Source organism: Nanorana parkeri, unplaced genomic scaffold, assembly GCF_000935625.1.
Source record: "Nanorana parkeri isolate BGI_ZX_2015 unplaced genomic scaffold, ASM93562v1 scaffold180, whole genome shotgun sequence".
Classification (NCBI taxonomy): Eukaryota; Metazoa; Chordata; class Amphibia; order Anura; family Dicroglossidae; genus Nanorana; species Nanorana parkeri.
The window spans coordinates 99,575-115,504 of NW_017306448.1; the positions used below are offsets into that span (position 1 = coordinate 99,575).

Below are 15,930 nucleotides of genomic sequence, written 5' to 3' on the forward strand. Positions count from 1 at the left end.
GAAATTACATATACAAAACAATACATTCTGTTACAGAGATGGATGCTAGCCCTGAGGAAGGAGATAGATCATTATCATGAGAAGAAAGAAACGATTACAGACCTGAGGTATGTGGCCAAGCAACCAATGCTGAATGCTATTTGCTGTCTGTGTTCTGTTGGGAAGATCTCCCTTCACTTCTTATCATGGAGATACAACAGGAAGTGAGAGGAAACCTCTATGTGAGAGAAATCCCCCTCTTAGGCAGTTATGAGTGAAAGAGTTGTTCCAGTTGAAAAATGTCCCTCTTGTTCAACTGCAGAATATTAGAGAACATATCCTGTTTGGCCTTATGCAAACATTTGAATAATCTTAAAGAAGAACTCCAGGATTTAAAAAAATTAACCCTTGCAGTGGGTCTACCCCCGCATTGCAAGGGTTAACTGCTCGTTTTAGTCTAGGAGCAAACATAAAGAAGAAATACTCATTTGTCTTGCGGCAGTGACCCCTCACCACTCTCCCTCTCCGCTCCGCTCCGCGTGTGATAAGTTTCTCAGCGTCCTCATGTCTTTTTGACCTGCTTTAGACATGATGGCATAACAGGTCCTTAGCCCACCAAAGCCCAGGGTAGACGGGGCTGTGGCGACTGGTTTAGCAGTCAGGCGGGACTGCGGATCGAGTGAATATTTCTTCTTTATTTTCACCCTCTGGACAAAATGAGCACTTAGCCCTTGCTGTGCAGGGATAGCCCTGGAGTTCTTCAAATTATCATAATTTCAAAAACTAGCATATCAAAGATCTATATTTACATATTTCATAAGTAACCCTGTACAATTATAGTAAAGGCTTCCATAGATGGTATGAATTTCAGCTGATTCAGCAGGAAGGAGTTGTGGGTAGCCCTGCAAGCACCACCCAACTTGGCAAAATGTAAAAATCGACTGAGCTGAGCAGAAAACTGTCAGCTGGACATTGATTGCATCCCATCCGATCAGCAGTCACTGTTCAGCAGCACCATTTTATTCAGGCAGCCGCGGGTTGCATGGGATTTTTTGTTTTGTTTACAGGAGTAAAATGTACTCTTCCAAATACTTAGAGCTGGCGTGTGACACTGCAGCTGTCACACGTCAGCTCTATAGATCAAGCTGAGTGATCACAAACCGCTGATTGCTCAGCTCACGGTCTTCTCCCTGCAGAGACAAGTGACTGTCAGTCTCTGCTCCCACAGGGTTTCTCCCCTCCCCTCTCCGTTCCTCCACCTCTCATTGGAGGGACAGACAAGGGAGGGGGGCGGGCACAGCTGGCTCTGGATCTAGAGAGGCAGAGCAAGCTGTCAATCAGGTAGCGGGGTGTTTCCCACCAATATTGTCATGATCTTTCGCAGCCGCAGCGCGGCTTTGCGCTGTCAGCAAAGAGCAGACAGTAGCCCTCTAGATGATGACTTAGGGTCACAGGAGTCCATTAATAAATATACAACCTTGACCCAAAAGATGACTAAAGCCAAAAAAAAAAAGGTTTGGCTAGTTCTCTTTTAAACTGATATTGTTCAGCCCTATACAATGGTCAGTAAGTTTTGCCCTATACAATGGTCAGTAAGTTTTGCCCTATACAATGTAGAGTAATTCACAAGAAAGACGCTTAAGCTGGCCACACACATTCTGAGGGCTGAATGAGAAAAAACCACTTGATTCCCCCATCCTCTCCAAACAACATGGATGGAGGAATCTCCCCTGCCGAGTATTATATTCCAGCAGCCTCTGACTGTTTGGATACCCGTATGGTGACTGAAGCTTATTGGCTGCATTTTCTGTTTGGCTGACAAGTTTCCGCTCGGCTCCTTCAGTTTTATAATTGATATTAACGTTTGTCAAGCCAGGTTTAGCCAATGGGGCCACCCGCAGCTCAGGTTTCGCTTGATTCCTCTAAATCGGCCAAAATTTGAGCCATGAGCAGCCAGCTAAGATACCTGCATTGTAAGCACGAGAACAATTTTGTTTCTGCCTTCTGAAAACGTATAACTTTCATGAACTTTCCTTTCCAGTGAGAGTGGCTCCGACTCAGACAGCTTCTACGGGTCAGTGGAGCGCCCCGTCGCTATTAAATACGTCCACAATCCAGCAGATGGTAATAGTTCATCTCCATATTCTCTTCCTCTCTAATGTATTTTTTGAGTCATGGCATCCTGTGCCACGTGCCCCAGTCTGAACACAATAAAAAGGGGAATAAAGAATGAAGATTGGGGAAACCATTGAACAGACATGAATCCCACCAGAATACCCCCTCCACCATACCCTGTTAAAGCCTGATACCTTACATTTGACAGTGTTCAGGGTCATCTGTATTGTTGCATTGACAGCAAATAGTTGATTACGTCAATAATTAAAGTACAACTCCAGGAAAAATATTTATTAACCCTTGAAGTGGGGCTGCCCCTGCACTGCAATGGTTAAGTCCTTTTCATCTAGGGACTAAGATAACAAAGTTATACTCGCCCAATTCTCAGGGGCCAGCTTGCTCTTTGACCGGTCCTTCCAGTGTCTCTCCCTCTCCGCTGCAGCGGTCTAAGGATCCTCGAGTTATCACATTCTATATACAGTGTATAGGATGTGAGGACACCAAGGGGCATGCCATCGCTGCAATGGAGGAGGAGACAGGCTGGAGGGAGCCCTGTGACAGCCAGCCGGCTCCAAGGTTCGGGTGAGTATAACTTTTTTTATTTTAGTGCCTACACGAAAACGAGCAGTTATCCCTTACAGTGCGGGGGCAGCCCCACTGCAAGGGTTAATAATTTTTTCCCCCAGAGTTGTTCTTTAAAGTAAATATTAATCATGTAACAATAAACATATAACTTCCCTTATTAAGATATATTCTTATCCCATGTGGCCATGTAAGGTCAAGGACCTCAGCACAAACATCCCGCCCCTTTGTTTATGTGCATCTGCAGGGCATGGAATGCCCCTGCCCACAGCTGATTGGGTGGGTGGCCCATGGCAGTTTTCTCACTGAGCTTGTTCTGGGGCAGATTACTGAATCCGGTGGGCGATATTTACAGCCAGGTAACTAGTATTTTCAGATAGAGGTCAGTAATGGCCGCCCCCAGATTTATTTCATGACAGGTTTTCTTTATATTTACTGCACACTAGCAAATTAATAATCGTGTTGTTTTAAAGCTGAACTCCAGGCAAATCAATAAATACAGACCTGAAAAACACATTGAAAGGCCCTTGTAACCTATTAAAGGATTTGCATTTCTGATCATTCAATTTGGCTCTGCCACACAGCACAGCCCTGTCTAGGAGGGGAGGGGACCTGATTTTTTTTTCTTCTGCTGTTTCACTTTCACATCTCCTCCCTACCCTGTGACTGGACATGAAACATTAAAGAAGCACACTGATTAGCTTGTCACTCTGCGTTTTCCTCCTATCTGCATGCTCCATGGAGTGCAGCACACATGATTGGCTACTTGTGCTGCTTCTTCCACCCCTCTCAGAGCTCTGCTATACAGACTATAATGTAGAGGTAGATACCAAAGCAAATTTGGGTACTTACACTGTTTGCCATTTAAAAAATAAATTAAGCAGTGCATTAATGAGTACAGAGCTGCATATCTGTGTCTTTTATAATAGCCTGGGGTTCAAAATTTAGAGACTTAGGATTATAAAGTTGCGATGGTAGGGACATTCGAGGACCCCCTGTTTTGTGGTGATATAATATACAGTATATCACTCTTTATAAACTTCACAATAACTCAATACACGATTTTACTAAAAATAAATCATATTTTTCCTGCAATACAGATGTCTTTGGTCACATTCACTAGCTTGTCACACTCTGACCTGTGATTTGAGTTACAGTTACTATGATGCGAGGCATTAGAATAATTCTATCATGGCGCTCATTATATGAAATATGCAAGTGTTACCAATCATGTGACCAGCAGACAGACTACTAACCCCATTCTATATGTTAACAGATAGCTGGCAGGATGATGAAGATGATGATGAGGAGGACTATGTAAAACCAGATGCCATTGATGGTAAGCCAGTTATACTTGAATACTAGATTGGTGATAAATATTTAGTTCATGCAGAAGATGATAAAATAAATGCTGTTACTTTGTGATGAACAATGGATATCTAAGGGCACAACATGTCATAGCTTAAAGGATAAGTGCACTTTAAATCAATTATGAAGTAATGCATGTATAGTGTTGAAGTGTTCTGGTGATGCTGAACCTAAGCCTGCTCCTCTCTGTGACCTCACCTATGTACATTCTCCAGATCACTATTCTGGCAAACCCTGATCCTAAGCTCGCTCCTTTCTGTGACCTCACCTACGTACATTCTCCATATCACTATTCTGGCGACCCTGATCCTAAGCTCGCTCCTTTCTGTGACCTCACCTACGTACATTCTCCATATCACTATTCTGGCGACCCTGATCCTAAGCTCGCTCCTTTCTGTGACCTCACCTACGTACATTCTCCATATCACTATTCTGGCGACCCTGATCCTAAGCTCGCTCCTTTCTGTGACCTCACCTACGTACATTCTCCATATCACTATTCTGGCGACCCTGATCCTAAGCTCGCTCCTTTCTGTGACCTCACCTACGTACATTCTCCATATCACTATTCTGGCGACCCTGATCCTAAGCTCGCTCCTTTCTGTGACCTCACCTACGTACATTCTCCATATCACTATTCTGGCGACCCTGATCCTAAGCTCGCTCCTTTCTGTGACCTCACCTACGTACATTCTCCATATCACTATTCTGGCGACCCTGATCCTAAGCTCGCTCCTTTCTGTGACCTCACCTACGTACATTCTCCATATCACTATTCTGGCGACCCTGATCCTAAGCTCGCTCCTTTCTGTGACCTCACCTACGTACATTCTCCATATCACTATTCTGGCGACCCTGATCCTAAGCTCGCTCCTTTCTGTGACCTCACCTACGTACATTCTCCATATCACTATTCTGGCGACCCTGATCCTAAGCTCGCTCCTTTCTGTGACCTCACCTACGTACATTCTCCATATCACTATTCTGGCGACCCTGATCCTAAGCTCGCTCCTTTCTGTGACCTCACCTACGTACATTCTCCATATCACTATTCTGGCGACCCTGATCCTAAGCTCGCTCCTTTCTGTGACCTCACCTACGTACATTCTCCATATCACTATTCTGGCGACCCTGATCCTAAGCTCGCTCCTTTCTGTGACCTCACCTACGTACATTCTCCATATCACTATTCTGGCGACCCTGATCCTAAGCTCGCTCCTTTCTGTGACCTCACCTACGTACATTCTCCATATCACTATTCTGGCGACCCTGATCCTAAGCTCGCTCCTTTCTGTGACCTCACCTACGTACATTCTCCATATCACTATTCTGGCGACCCTGATCCTAAGCTCGCTCCTTTCTGTGACCTCACCTACGTACATTCTCCATATCACTATTCTGGCGACCCTGATCCTAAGCTCGCTCCTTTCTGTGACCTCACCTACGTACATTCTCCATATCACTATTCTGGCGACCCTGATCCTAAGCTCGCTCCTTTCTGTGACCTCACCTACGTACATTCTCCATATCACTATTCTGGCGACCCTGATCCTAAGCTCGCTCCTTTCTGTGACCTCACCTACGTACATTCTCCATATCACTATTCTGGCGACCCTGATCCTAAGCTCGCTCCTTTCTGTGACCTCACCTACGTACATTCTCCATATCACTATTCTGGCGACCCTGATCCTAAGCTCGCTCCTTTCTGTGACCTCACCTACGTACATTCTCCATATCACTATTCTGGCGACCCTGATCCTAAGCTCGCTCCTTTCTGTGACCTCACCTACGTACATTCTCCATATCACTATTCTGGCGACCCTGATCCTAAGCTCGCTCCTTTCTGTGACCTCACCTACGTACATTCTCCATATCACTATTCTGGCGACCCTGATCCTAAGCTCGCTCCTTTCTGTGACCTCACCTACGTACATTCTCCATATCACTATTCTGGCGACCCTGATCCTAAGCTCGCTCCTTTCTGTGACCTCACCTACGTACATTCTCCATATCACTATTCTGGCGACCCTGATCCTAAGCTCGCTCCTTTCTGTGACCTCACCTACGTACATTCTCCATATCACTATTCTGGCGACCCTGATCCTAAGCTCGCTCCTTTCTGTGACCTCACCTACGTACATTCTCCATATCACTATTCTGGCGACCCTGATCCTAAGCTCGCTCCTTTCTGTGACCTCACCTACGTACATTCTCCATATCACTATTCTGGCGACCCTGATCCTAAGCTCGCTCCTTTCTGTGACCTCACCTACGTACATTCTCCATATCACTATTCTGGCGACCCTGATCCTAAGCTCGCTCCTTTCTGTGACCTCACCTACGTACATTCTCCATATCACTATTCTGGCGACCCTGATCCTAAGCTCGCTCCTTTCTGTGACCTCACCTACGTACATTCTCCATATCACTATTCTGGCGACCCTGATCCTAAGCTCGCTCCTTTCTGTGACCTCACCTACGTACATTCTCCATATCACTATTCTGGCGACCCTGATCCTAAGCTCGCTCCTTTCTGTGACCTCACCTACGTACATTCTCCATATCACTATTCTGGCGACCCTGATCCTAAGCTCGCTCCTTTCTGTGACCTCACCTACGTACATTCTCCATATCACTATTCTGGCGACCCTGATCCTAAGCTCGCTCCTTTCTGTGACCTCACCTACGTACATTCTCCATATCACTATTCTGGCGACCCTGATCCTAAGCTCGCTCCTTTCTGTGACCTCACCTACGTACATTCTCCATATCACTATTCTGGCGACCCTGATCCTAAGCTCGCTCCTTTCTGTGACCTCACCTACGTACATTCTCCATATCACTATTCTGGCGACCCTGATCCTAAGCTCGCTCCTTTCTGTGACCTCACCTACGTACATTCTCCATATCACTATTCTGGTGATGCTGATCCTTAGCTCGCTCCTCTCTGTGACCTCACCTACGTACATTCTCCATATCACTATTCTGGTGATGCTGATCCTAAGCGCGCTCCTTTCTGTGACCTCACCTACATACATTCTCCATATCACTGTAGAAATGATGCCATGGGTTTATCATTTTGTCATTTGCTTTTTGTTGTTCAGATGGTGCGCCAAGCTATCCACCACCACCAGTTCCAAGAGGAAAGGCTGATCCAAGGGAACCAAAGGCTGAAGAACAGCAAATTAGGCATTTTATACCCGTTGCTGGAATGCCAAAGCCACCTCCTCCAGCACCCACAAAGGTGATATCTAATTCAGATCTCAAATGGCCAAGGAAGGATTCTACAGTTCCATTCAAGTTTGACCCAGATGTGAAGCCTCCACCAATCCCTCCTTTTTCACCAGCTCACAAACCATTTGAGTTTAAACCTCCACCTCCTCTGCCAATAAACAATGCAACTGACTGGGCTGTTAAACTACCAACACGGCCCAGTATGGCCTCTTCAGGCTTCTCCATGTCCTGTGACATAAACCCACCATCTTTTCAATCTCCATCACAGAGGAGGGATTCTTCCGTTTCTAGCTCTAAAAATGAACTCACAAACTGTCTAACTTCAAATGAATTGCACAGTATTCCCCCAAATTCTATGATAGGAAATAAACAGTTAAAAGAGGAACTGTGTAACCTATTAAGAAAACCACCTTCTCCACCTGCAACATTAAAGCCTGCTGCACTTGCTAATGAAAAATTGCCTAGGCACTTACCAGCTCCTTTACCACCAAGTAAGCCTAGCCACATGCCAGCTCCTGTAACGCCAAGCACGCCTAGCCACATGCCAGCTCCTGTAACGCCAAACAAGCCTAGCCACATGCCGGCTCCTGTACCACCAGGCAAGCCTAGACACATGCCAGCTTCCATACTACCAAACAAGCCTAGCCACATACCACCTCCTGTACCACCTGCAAAACCTCCATACCTGTCTAGAAGTACGGAAGACAACATCCCCCCACTTATTCCAAGAGCCAAACCAAACATTCCAATTAATGAAGACAAATCCTTGGAGCCCTCAAGCTCTCTAATGAAAACTGGACCCATTAGGCCACCTCTTGTCATATCCAGGGTACGCCCACCAAAACCAGATACTGAGAATATTGGATTCTCACCAATGCTGTAAGTATATTATTCAAGATTATATGTTCTGTTACATTTATTTCAAGGCAGGTCACTGTACTAAGCCAAAATAGAATTAGCACTAGGGCTAAGGGAATAAGGGGCTTCTTAACAGACAAAGACTGGGGACAGACTGAGCTTCCTCTCATTAACATACAAGTTATAACCCTTGTTAGGACAGACAAAACCCTTTGTTAGTGTGCAGATCTAGTTTACGACTGATAATGAGATCTGCAAGTCATGCCTCTTGGTCCCAATAGATTTCAATGTGAGGACCTGAAAGATGTGCAAAAAACACAAATTTTCTTTCGTAGTAACTCGCGTTCTATTGGCTAAAAATAAAACAAAAGCTAAAGCCTTAAAACATTCACAAAAACACCTCTACAAACGCAAAAATAAAGCCTGAAAAACTACCAAAGATGCTCAGCTCAAGTGTGAACAGGGCCTAAGCATTAGACACAGGATGGCTCAGATGAACGTCATCACTTTGCCATGTTGGACTGGCCTCGAGTTGCTAAAGTATCTGATGGTAGAACTATTCCTTTCCTTTTCCTAGACTCAGGGCAGTCCCTTTAATGAGGTAGGTTGAGGTTTTTGCCTCAGGTGGCATCTCTTTGGGTCTCATTAGGGGGGGCAGGCAGAGTGGCATGGCTGCTCTGTTGCACAACTTTTGCTGTGTGCCTGCTGCCCCCTTTGCAGCCAGAGTGTCCCAGTTTGCTAAGAGCTGGGCGGAGATGAGTCAGGGCAATGCACATTTCCCTGCTCAGCTCTTAGCAACCTGGGACACCATGGCCAGCTTCCCGCCCAGCTCCTGGCCACCAGTGACGTTACTGAGCTTGGCGGGACACAAAGCCAGGAGGTGCAATGCCTAAACTGCATTGGTTGCTGTGAACAACAACTTTCTTAAGATGCCCACAAAAGCCTAAATGACACCATTTTGGAAGTTGTGTGGTTTTGATGGATGATTCACATTACCAAAAAAGAGGAAACTGAAAAGGTTTCGAGATTATTATTAGTTCTTGTTCCAAAAATAATAGAGAAGATTTTTTTTTTTAAATCTGTGAATGTTACATGCAAATTCCCCCTTGAATTTTTTTTTCTTTATTTCTGTCTGCCTCCTGTTAGGGATTTCCATCTACTTCCTGTCCCAGAGATGCAAAAGGAAGTTAGAGGAACTCTCTACAAAATGAGGGTAATTTTGTAACTGTCAATGGAACAGGTGTCCCCGTTGGAAGATTTGCCATCTAGTCCTGTTTTGTAAATATATTAGATTGGTCATCTGTTTCTGTCTGTGTGATAATGGTCACCAGGAGAGAGAGAGGGGGAATCTAGCTAGCAGGGACACAGCAGTAAAATCCTGTCAGGGGTTCTAATCAGCTACTTATTTATCTAAAATGTAAACATAAAAAAAATGTGAAAAAGTTTATAAAAAACTACACTGTTTGGGGAGCTATTTTCTATAAAATATATTATATAATATCTTATAATATATATGCTGTTTTGCAGGAGGTCACCACCCGATGGTCAGAGCTTTATAGATAAAACCATGGACACTCCCGTTCGACCAGGAAGGTCAAGAGATGTGGATGAGGGAAGTGACAGTGACGATGACTATGAAAAGGTACACACTGTACAATGGCAGACACAAAACCATTTTTTTTTCACAGCATGCCATCCATGGAGAGTGCTGTTTGGCATGTTGGCAAGTCTTTAAAGGATAACATGAAAAGGTTATTCATTACCAGTAAGCGTGACTTTAAATTAAAAGTATTCAATGTGTGTCATATCTCTACCTTCAGTCATAGATTTTCAGAGGATTGTATGAAGTGATGTGACAGCACAGGAGCATGAAATCAGCTAGTTTACCATTAAAGTATCTGTAAACTCCAACTGGGGTAAAGCACTGTGTATCATAAACAACTGCCATTTGTTAAATCTGTGTCCTTTCTTTATCCTTTGTTGTATCTCATGGCTGCTGATCATATGCAGCTGCTTTGCATGCACTTCCTGTCCACATGCACCTGACCCAGCGATGGCTGCATGGCATTTCTCAGGGTGGGTTTCCTGATAGTGACAATAGTGGGCCACACCTGTGTAACGTTTCGACTTGTAGTGTCCACTGGATGCTCGACCAGTGTAAATATACAGAGTTATTTTTACCTGGTATTCAGCCAGGTAAACTTCTCACCTGTTCCAGAGCATGTCACATGCTGTATGCAGCTACAAGATTGCTGCTCCCACAATGCACAGCATCAACTGGGTGGTCTATAGAGAGGAATATAATTTGCACTGTAGAGCCAGCCTGTGTGGTGACCTATAAAGCCTTATACCAGGGGTAGCAAACCTCCGGCCCTCCAGCTGTGGTGAAACTACAAATCCCATGATGCATCTCTCTTCGGGAGTCATGTCTGCGGCTGTGAGAATCTTGCAATGCCTCATGGAGGGCCGGAGGTTTGCTACCCCTGCCTTATACACATGAGGCTATTATGTGCGGCTGGGGATTCCTGTGGATTCTAGTGGTAGGAATCCTAGGTGGGTCTATAGAGATGCGGCCGCTGTGCCCATTCCAGTGAATGACAGGTTGACAGTGGCCGCATCTGTCTGTGGTTGTCTGTTTGTGATTGTACATGGAACGATGCTTGCCACTGGATGCAGACAGATTGCATCTACAGACAAATATATAACAAGCATATATCCCAAGTCGCAGGTAGTCGTTCCATGTACGATGCACAGAACGCATAGAAAAGCCCTGTGTGCATGTAGCCTTTCTGTCTAGTTCGGGAGACAGAATGTCACAATTGATAATATTTTACAACTTAACAGGCAACATTGCTAATGCATATTTCTTTATTTAATATCAGTTCAGCAATCAAGTGATACATATAGTAAATAAAGGTATCAGTACTGATCAGGCTACATTTCTTTTTAAGGTATCGCTGCCTCCTTCGGTCTTTGTGGATACATGTGAATCCTTTGATGTCGAGAGGTAATTTGTGTTTTGTTTTTTCTGAACTGATAAGATAAATAGACTTTTTGGGCAACATTTAAAAGAAGGAGAAAAAAATGCATTAACCTGTGCAGTGGGGCTACCCCAGCACTGCAAGGGTGAACTGCTTGCTTTCGTCTAGGGACCAAGATAAAAAAAGTTATACTCACCCAAACCTTGAAGCTAGCTAGCTGTCACAGTGCTCCCTCCAGCTTAAGCTACAGTATGTCCCTCAGCGTCCTACTGTCCTATACATGTGTATAGAACGTGATGGCTCAGGGACCTTAGACTGCTGCAGCGGAGGGGGAGAGACGCTGGAAGGATCAGTCTAACAAGCCGGCCGCATGAGTACAACTTTTTTTATTTTACTACCTAGATGAAAACAAGCAGTTAACCCTTGCAGTGCGGGGGGAGGCCCACTGCAAGGGTTAATACTTTTTTTTCTGGAGTTGTTCTTTAAGATTGTACTGGGACTATATTCTGTATACCCGACAGCTACATAGAATAAATACAGATATTATTATCAAAAAGCATTCCTTGAAAGTTCTAGTAACACCGCTGCTACTTTTTTGAAAAACTGGACATGGGCAGTTCTTAGAATACTATAATGCAAAACTCTTTTATTTTAATGGCACTGGCTGTAAACGGAAACAGAAAAGTAAAGCAAACCCAATCAAATTTCTAAAGATAATCACACACCTCAGATTTGTACGTCTGCTACCTGCCAGGCTTGTCCGGTGATGAGCAAAGCTGTACTGAAATTCCACTTCGCAAAGAACAACCAATCACATGCAACGAAAATAAAAAAAACAGGCTTGCACGTGATTGGCTGATGAAAGTCAGCAGAGCTTCACCCTGCAAAGTGCAAATTCTCTTGCAGATCAAACAGCCTACTTGCCTTTAGTAAATCAACCCCAATAAGTCTCGGTAGTTCATACACTGTGACATACATTCTCCTATTGTAGCCTGTTGCCCAATCATTTTAAGTGACGGTCAGCCACATTGCTTAGGCAGTGCTCACGTTGTGTATGCCCATCCTGGTGATGGTGGAGAATGTTCCGGGGGCTGCTGTTGTGGTGGTGCATGTTATGGGGGTGGGCGGTTGGGAGGGTTGATTCTAGTACCTCTGGCTCGGACCAGCTTCCCGCCCAGCTCACTGACTTCATTGGTTGCCAAGAGCTGGGTGGGACGCCAGCCAGTGTGTCCTGCTCAGCTCCTGAGGTCAGTGAGCTGGGTGGGATGCCAGGCAGAGTGTCACATGTTGCTACCTCCCCCCACATGACCCAATGAGATGCTGCCTGAGGCAATTGCCTCAGGCAGTCTCACTATAAGCAAAGCTCGGTCCATCCGTAGTCCATTCTAAGCTTCAGAATATTTGCAGCTGTGGTCCAATTTATAAGGAAACCATTAAGGACTCGTTAGCCAATGTGGCTTCAGATTTTAATCTTAGTGTTCATTTTATTCTTCAATGTGCAGAATTCATATGACACAATTATTTGGCTTTGTAAAGACCACAGTTGTTAGGCAGATGTGGGAATTACATTGAGTATTATGATAAGGCACTTAGTGATTACACTTGCCAGCAACCATCCAAAACTGACATATTTTCTTGGGTGGAGCTGGCTTCCGCCTTAGCTCAATACACGTTAATATGAATATGTTTGTTAATATGACTATGCTGCAACCTCAGTTATGGGAGGATATGGAGTTTAGAAAGTTTAATCAGTCAAAGTTCACTCCTGCAGCTGCTCTGTAAATTTCTTCACAGCAGGCAGAAGAGATCACACTCTTGTCCCCCGTTAAGCTGAAGATAAATGAATGCATTGTTTTTCCAGGATGTTCAAAGCTATGGCTATCACAGGAAACCCCCTGAATGGACTCTTCTGCATCAGAAACTCTGCAAAGGCCGGAAAGGTATTACTAGTTCTGCATACAGAATTCTTACATCTTGCTCTTTAGCTTTCGGTTTTATACAGTGTATATTTTCACAGCAATTTCCTGTTTCCAGATGGCCAAAAAAAACTAATTTGTTAAAACGTTGGGGTCAGTTCACAGTATGACTATGAGGTTGCATAGATTCTGAGTTAACAGATTGGAATATTTGCTCAATGTGTTCTGTCCCTTATGGATCCCCAATGGAACTTGTCCTCAGATCTAATTTTATAAGTGATGGAAATCTTCTCTTCTTTTATAGGTCATTGTGGTATGGGATAAAGAAGATGGGAAGACGAGAAACTACCGAATATTTGAAAAGGTTTGTACAACCTGACACATACATACTTGATTTTTAAAAATGAGGGTTAAAAATAATTTCCAATGAAAAGAAGATTCTATATATTCCTTTTCTATTTTTCTTACAAATTGTTAGTTATTTTATGATTCATGTAGAACAAACCCTTTAGCCTATTGGACAATTGAAATCTTCTTTCACACCCTGAACTTCGATAAACTGTGATATGATCGATGGCTGTGGGTTATAGTAGCATGTACACTGTCACTGTGCTTTGCACTTCCATAACCTGATGGGAAGATGTCATTGGTAACACCTTCCCACTATGCCACCAGCATGTGGTCTCCTGAGATTGATGATTTAGGTACATAACTCCCAAAAATGGGCACAAAACCAATAAGAAGAACAGTTGTGTTCAGTATAAAACATTTTTTTTGGGGGGGGGGGGAAATATCAACCTTCACGTAGGCATGACAGTTCAGTTAATAATAGGTATTTTTTTTTATAATGCCTAGGTTTGGATTTAGGCAAAGTTTTATGGAAATATGAGCTTCCTATAAAATATATTTGCTTCACTCCCAGACTACAAAATAGCCCAGAGAGAGAAAAAAGCAGAGGTTATCTAAATATGCAATGAAACTCCCAAAGTGCTAAATGTATTTGTACACTGGCACCGCAGTTCCTTCGTCAAATTAACTGGGGCCTCAGAGCTGGACCTGTGTTGGTTCCGTTAATATTGGTACATTTAACATGCAGCTAACTGAGCATAATCAGCTGATATGAACAGACAACAGTCAATTAAAACTCTTACAGGGTTATTCACAAAAGGGTGAAGAGTTTGGAGAAGGCAGGAGAAGTGAACAATCTAGGACCAAATAGCTGATTTGAAAAGATTCTTCAATTCAGCTCGCTTTCCAGTTCAGCTATGTTGTCCTAGATTGTTCTCTTCTGCCTACTCCAAACTCTTCACCCGTGTGACACAGTAGCCTTTATGGCAAATGCAAAATTTCCATTTCATTCCAGACCTGTCGGTCGGGTGTTTAGTGTAGCAAAGGCAGTGTTGTGAGCCCACACGGGAAGTAAGCATACTGGATTTCTGGCAGATCAACAGGAATCTTTCTGTACTCGCAGCATTTTTTAAAGGATAAAACATGGGAAAATGTGGATCAGTTTCAGAGAAGTACTGAATATGGGTTTTTGTATTTTTCCCAGACACACATTTTAAGTATTTGTTTGATTTACATAGCTGTCATTGCAGTGTTGTTGCTATAATTGCAATCGTAAAATCTCCTTCTAATTGACCTCTGTTGTTTTTGTAGGACACCAAAGTTTACCTTGAGGGCCAAATACTGTTTACAGATATCTCAGCTTTGGTAGAACACTATTATAGGAGCCCATTACCTGGCCACAATACTCTAGTTCTAAAACACGCCTATGGGTGTATGAATGGCCCCAGGTGAAAAAAACGGCCGTTAAAGATAATGGAATCGTTATTCAGACTATAGTCTTCAAACTGCGTGTTGGGATTTGCCAAGATTATACGAGTGGAAAAACCATGTCACAGTGACGGTGTCCTTTACCCATCTCCAAAAAAAGACACAAGATCTTAGCCCACAACATCTGATGACAAATTAAGAGCAACAAAGATTGAGTGGAAAAAAAATCTTGGTCATTTGCACATTTCCTTAGCAATGAAAATACAAAATAAAGACCAGAAGAATGCAAAGAAAAGAAGGAAGGATGTGGAAAAACATCAACAAGAAGGAAGCTCTTTATCGTGCTACAAGCTGGGCAGGAACATGCCTGAACTTCAATTCATTTTAGAGATTATCTCTGCACAAGGCCATGGCCTGTACTGTATAGTGGATGAAAGTCTAATCTACTGTTTGCTTAATGTTTGAAGATTCGGGGACCTTTGTTCCAAGGCAAGGAACATATTGATTCAGAAAGCATTTGACACCTACCCACAGCAGATGCAGGGACTCATTTTGTGGACTGACTCAGTCATTAGCAATTGCTGGTGATAGGTTTCTACTTAAGTGATGGGTATCTTGAATCCTATAACCATGTGTGGACTGTGACCCTCCCTGCTGTGATTATCTCTACATTGAACACTGAAGCATCAGAAGAATATTTCCAACACAGCCAACCAATGTCATCTTTGCAACACATACACTACTTTATTGTCACCCACAGCTGTAGAAGGGCATGTGATATGTAAGGATAGCCTCACGTGGCTACATCTAAAACTCGGCATAGCTTTGGCCCAGGATGATATAAGGCACATCTGCCCACTTTTCTGACTACTGCACACCTTCAGCCTTTTCTGTATGATTTTATGTTTGCCACCAAAAGATGTTCTGTTACTTCTGATCTACATGTACTATATACTGCCTTTGGAAAGTGTTTGTAAAGACAAAATCTATTTTCCAGTATGTGCGCCATTTTGCCTCACCGTATGTAGTCTCTGTAGTGCTGTTACTGGCAGGATCTCCAGGCGAGAACCTTTGCAACAGCTTAAAAAAAAATTCCTAAGAAAACGATACGGTGAGGTATG

The 15,930-nt window shown here is 43.7% G+C and overlaps 1 protein-coding gene across 1 annotated transcript in view; it reads left to right on the forward strand.

Annotated features, from left to right (window-relative positions):
* Positions 1–14,909, forward strand: part of SH3BP2 (SH3 domain binding protein 2) — a 42,852-nt gene extending 27,943 nt beyond the window's left edge. Inside the window, exons 5-13 of the mRNA XM_018554957.1 lie at positions 37–107; positions 2,021–2,103; positions 3,953–4,015; positions 7,149–8,157; positions 9,664–9,778; positions 11,088–11,143; positions 12,979–13,057; positions 13,338–13,397; positions 14,693–14,909. Coding sequence (XP_018410459.1) covers positions 37–107; positions 2,021–2,103; positions 3,953–4,015; positions 7,149–8,157; positions 9,664–9,778; positions 11,088–11,143; positions 12,979–13,057; positions 13,338–13,397; positions 14,693–14,833 — 1,677 coding nt within the window. The 3' untranslated portion in view covers positions 14,834–14,909. The remainder of the gene's footprint in view (positions 1–36; positions 108–2,020; positions 2,104–3,952; positions 4,016–7,148; positions 8,158–9,663; positions 9,779–11,087; positions 11,144–12,978; positions 13,058–13,337; positions 13,398–14,692) is intronic.
* The last annotated feature ends 1,021 nt before the right edge of the window (positions 14,910–15,930 follow it).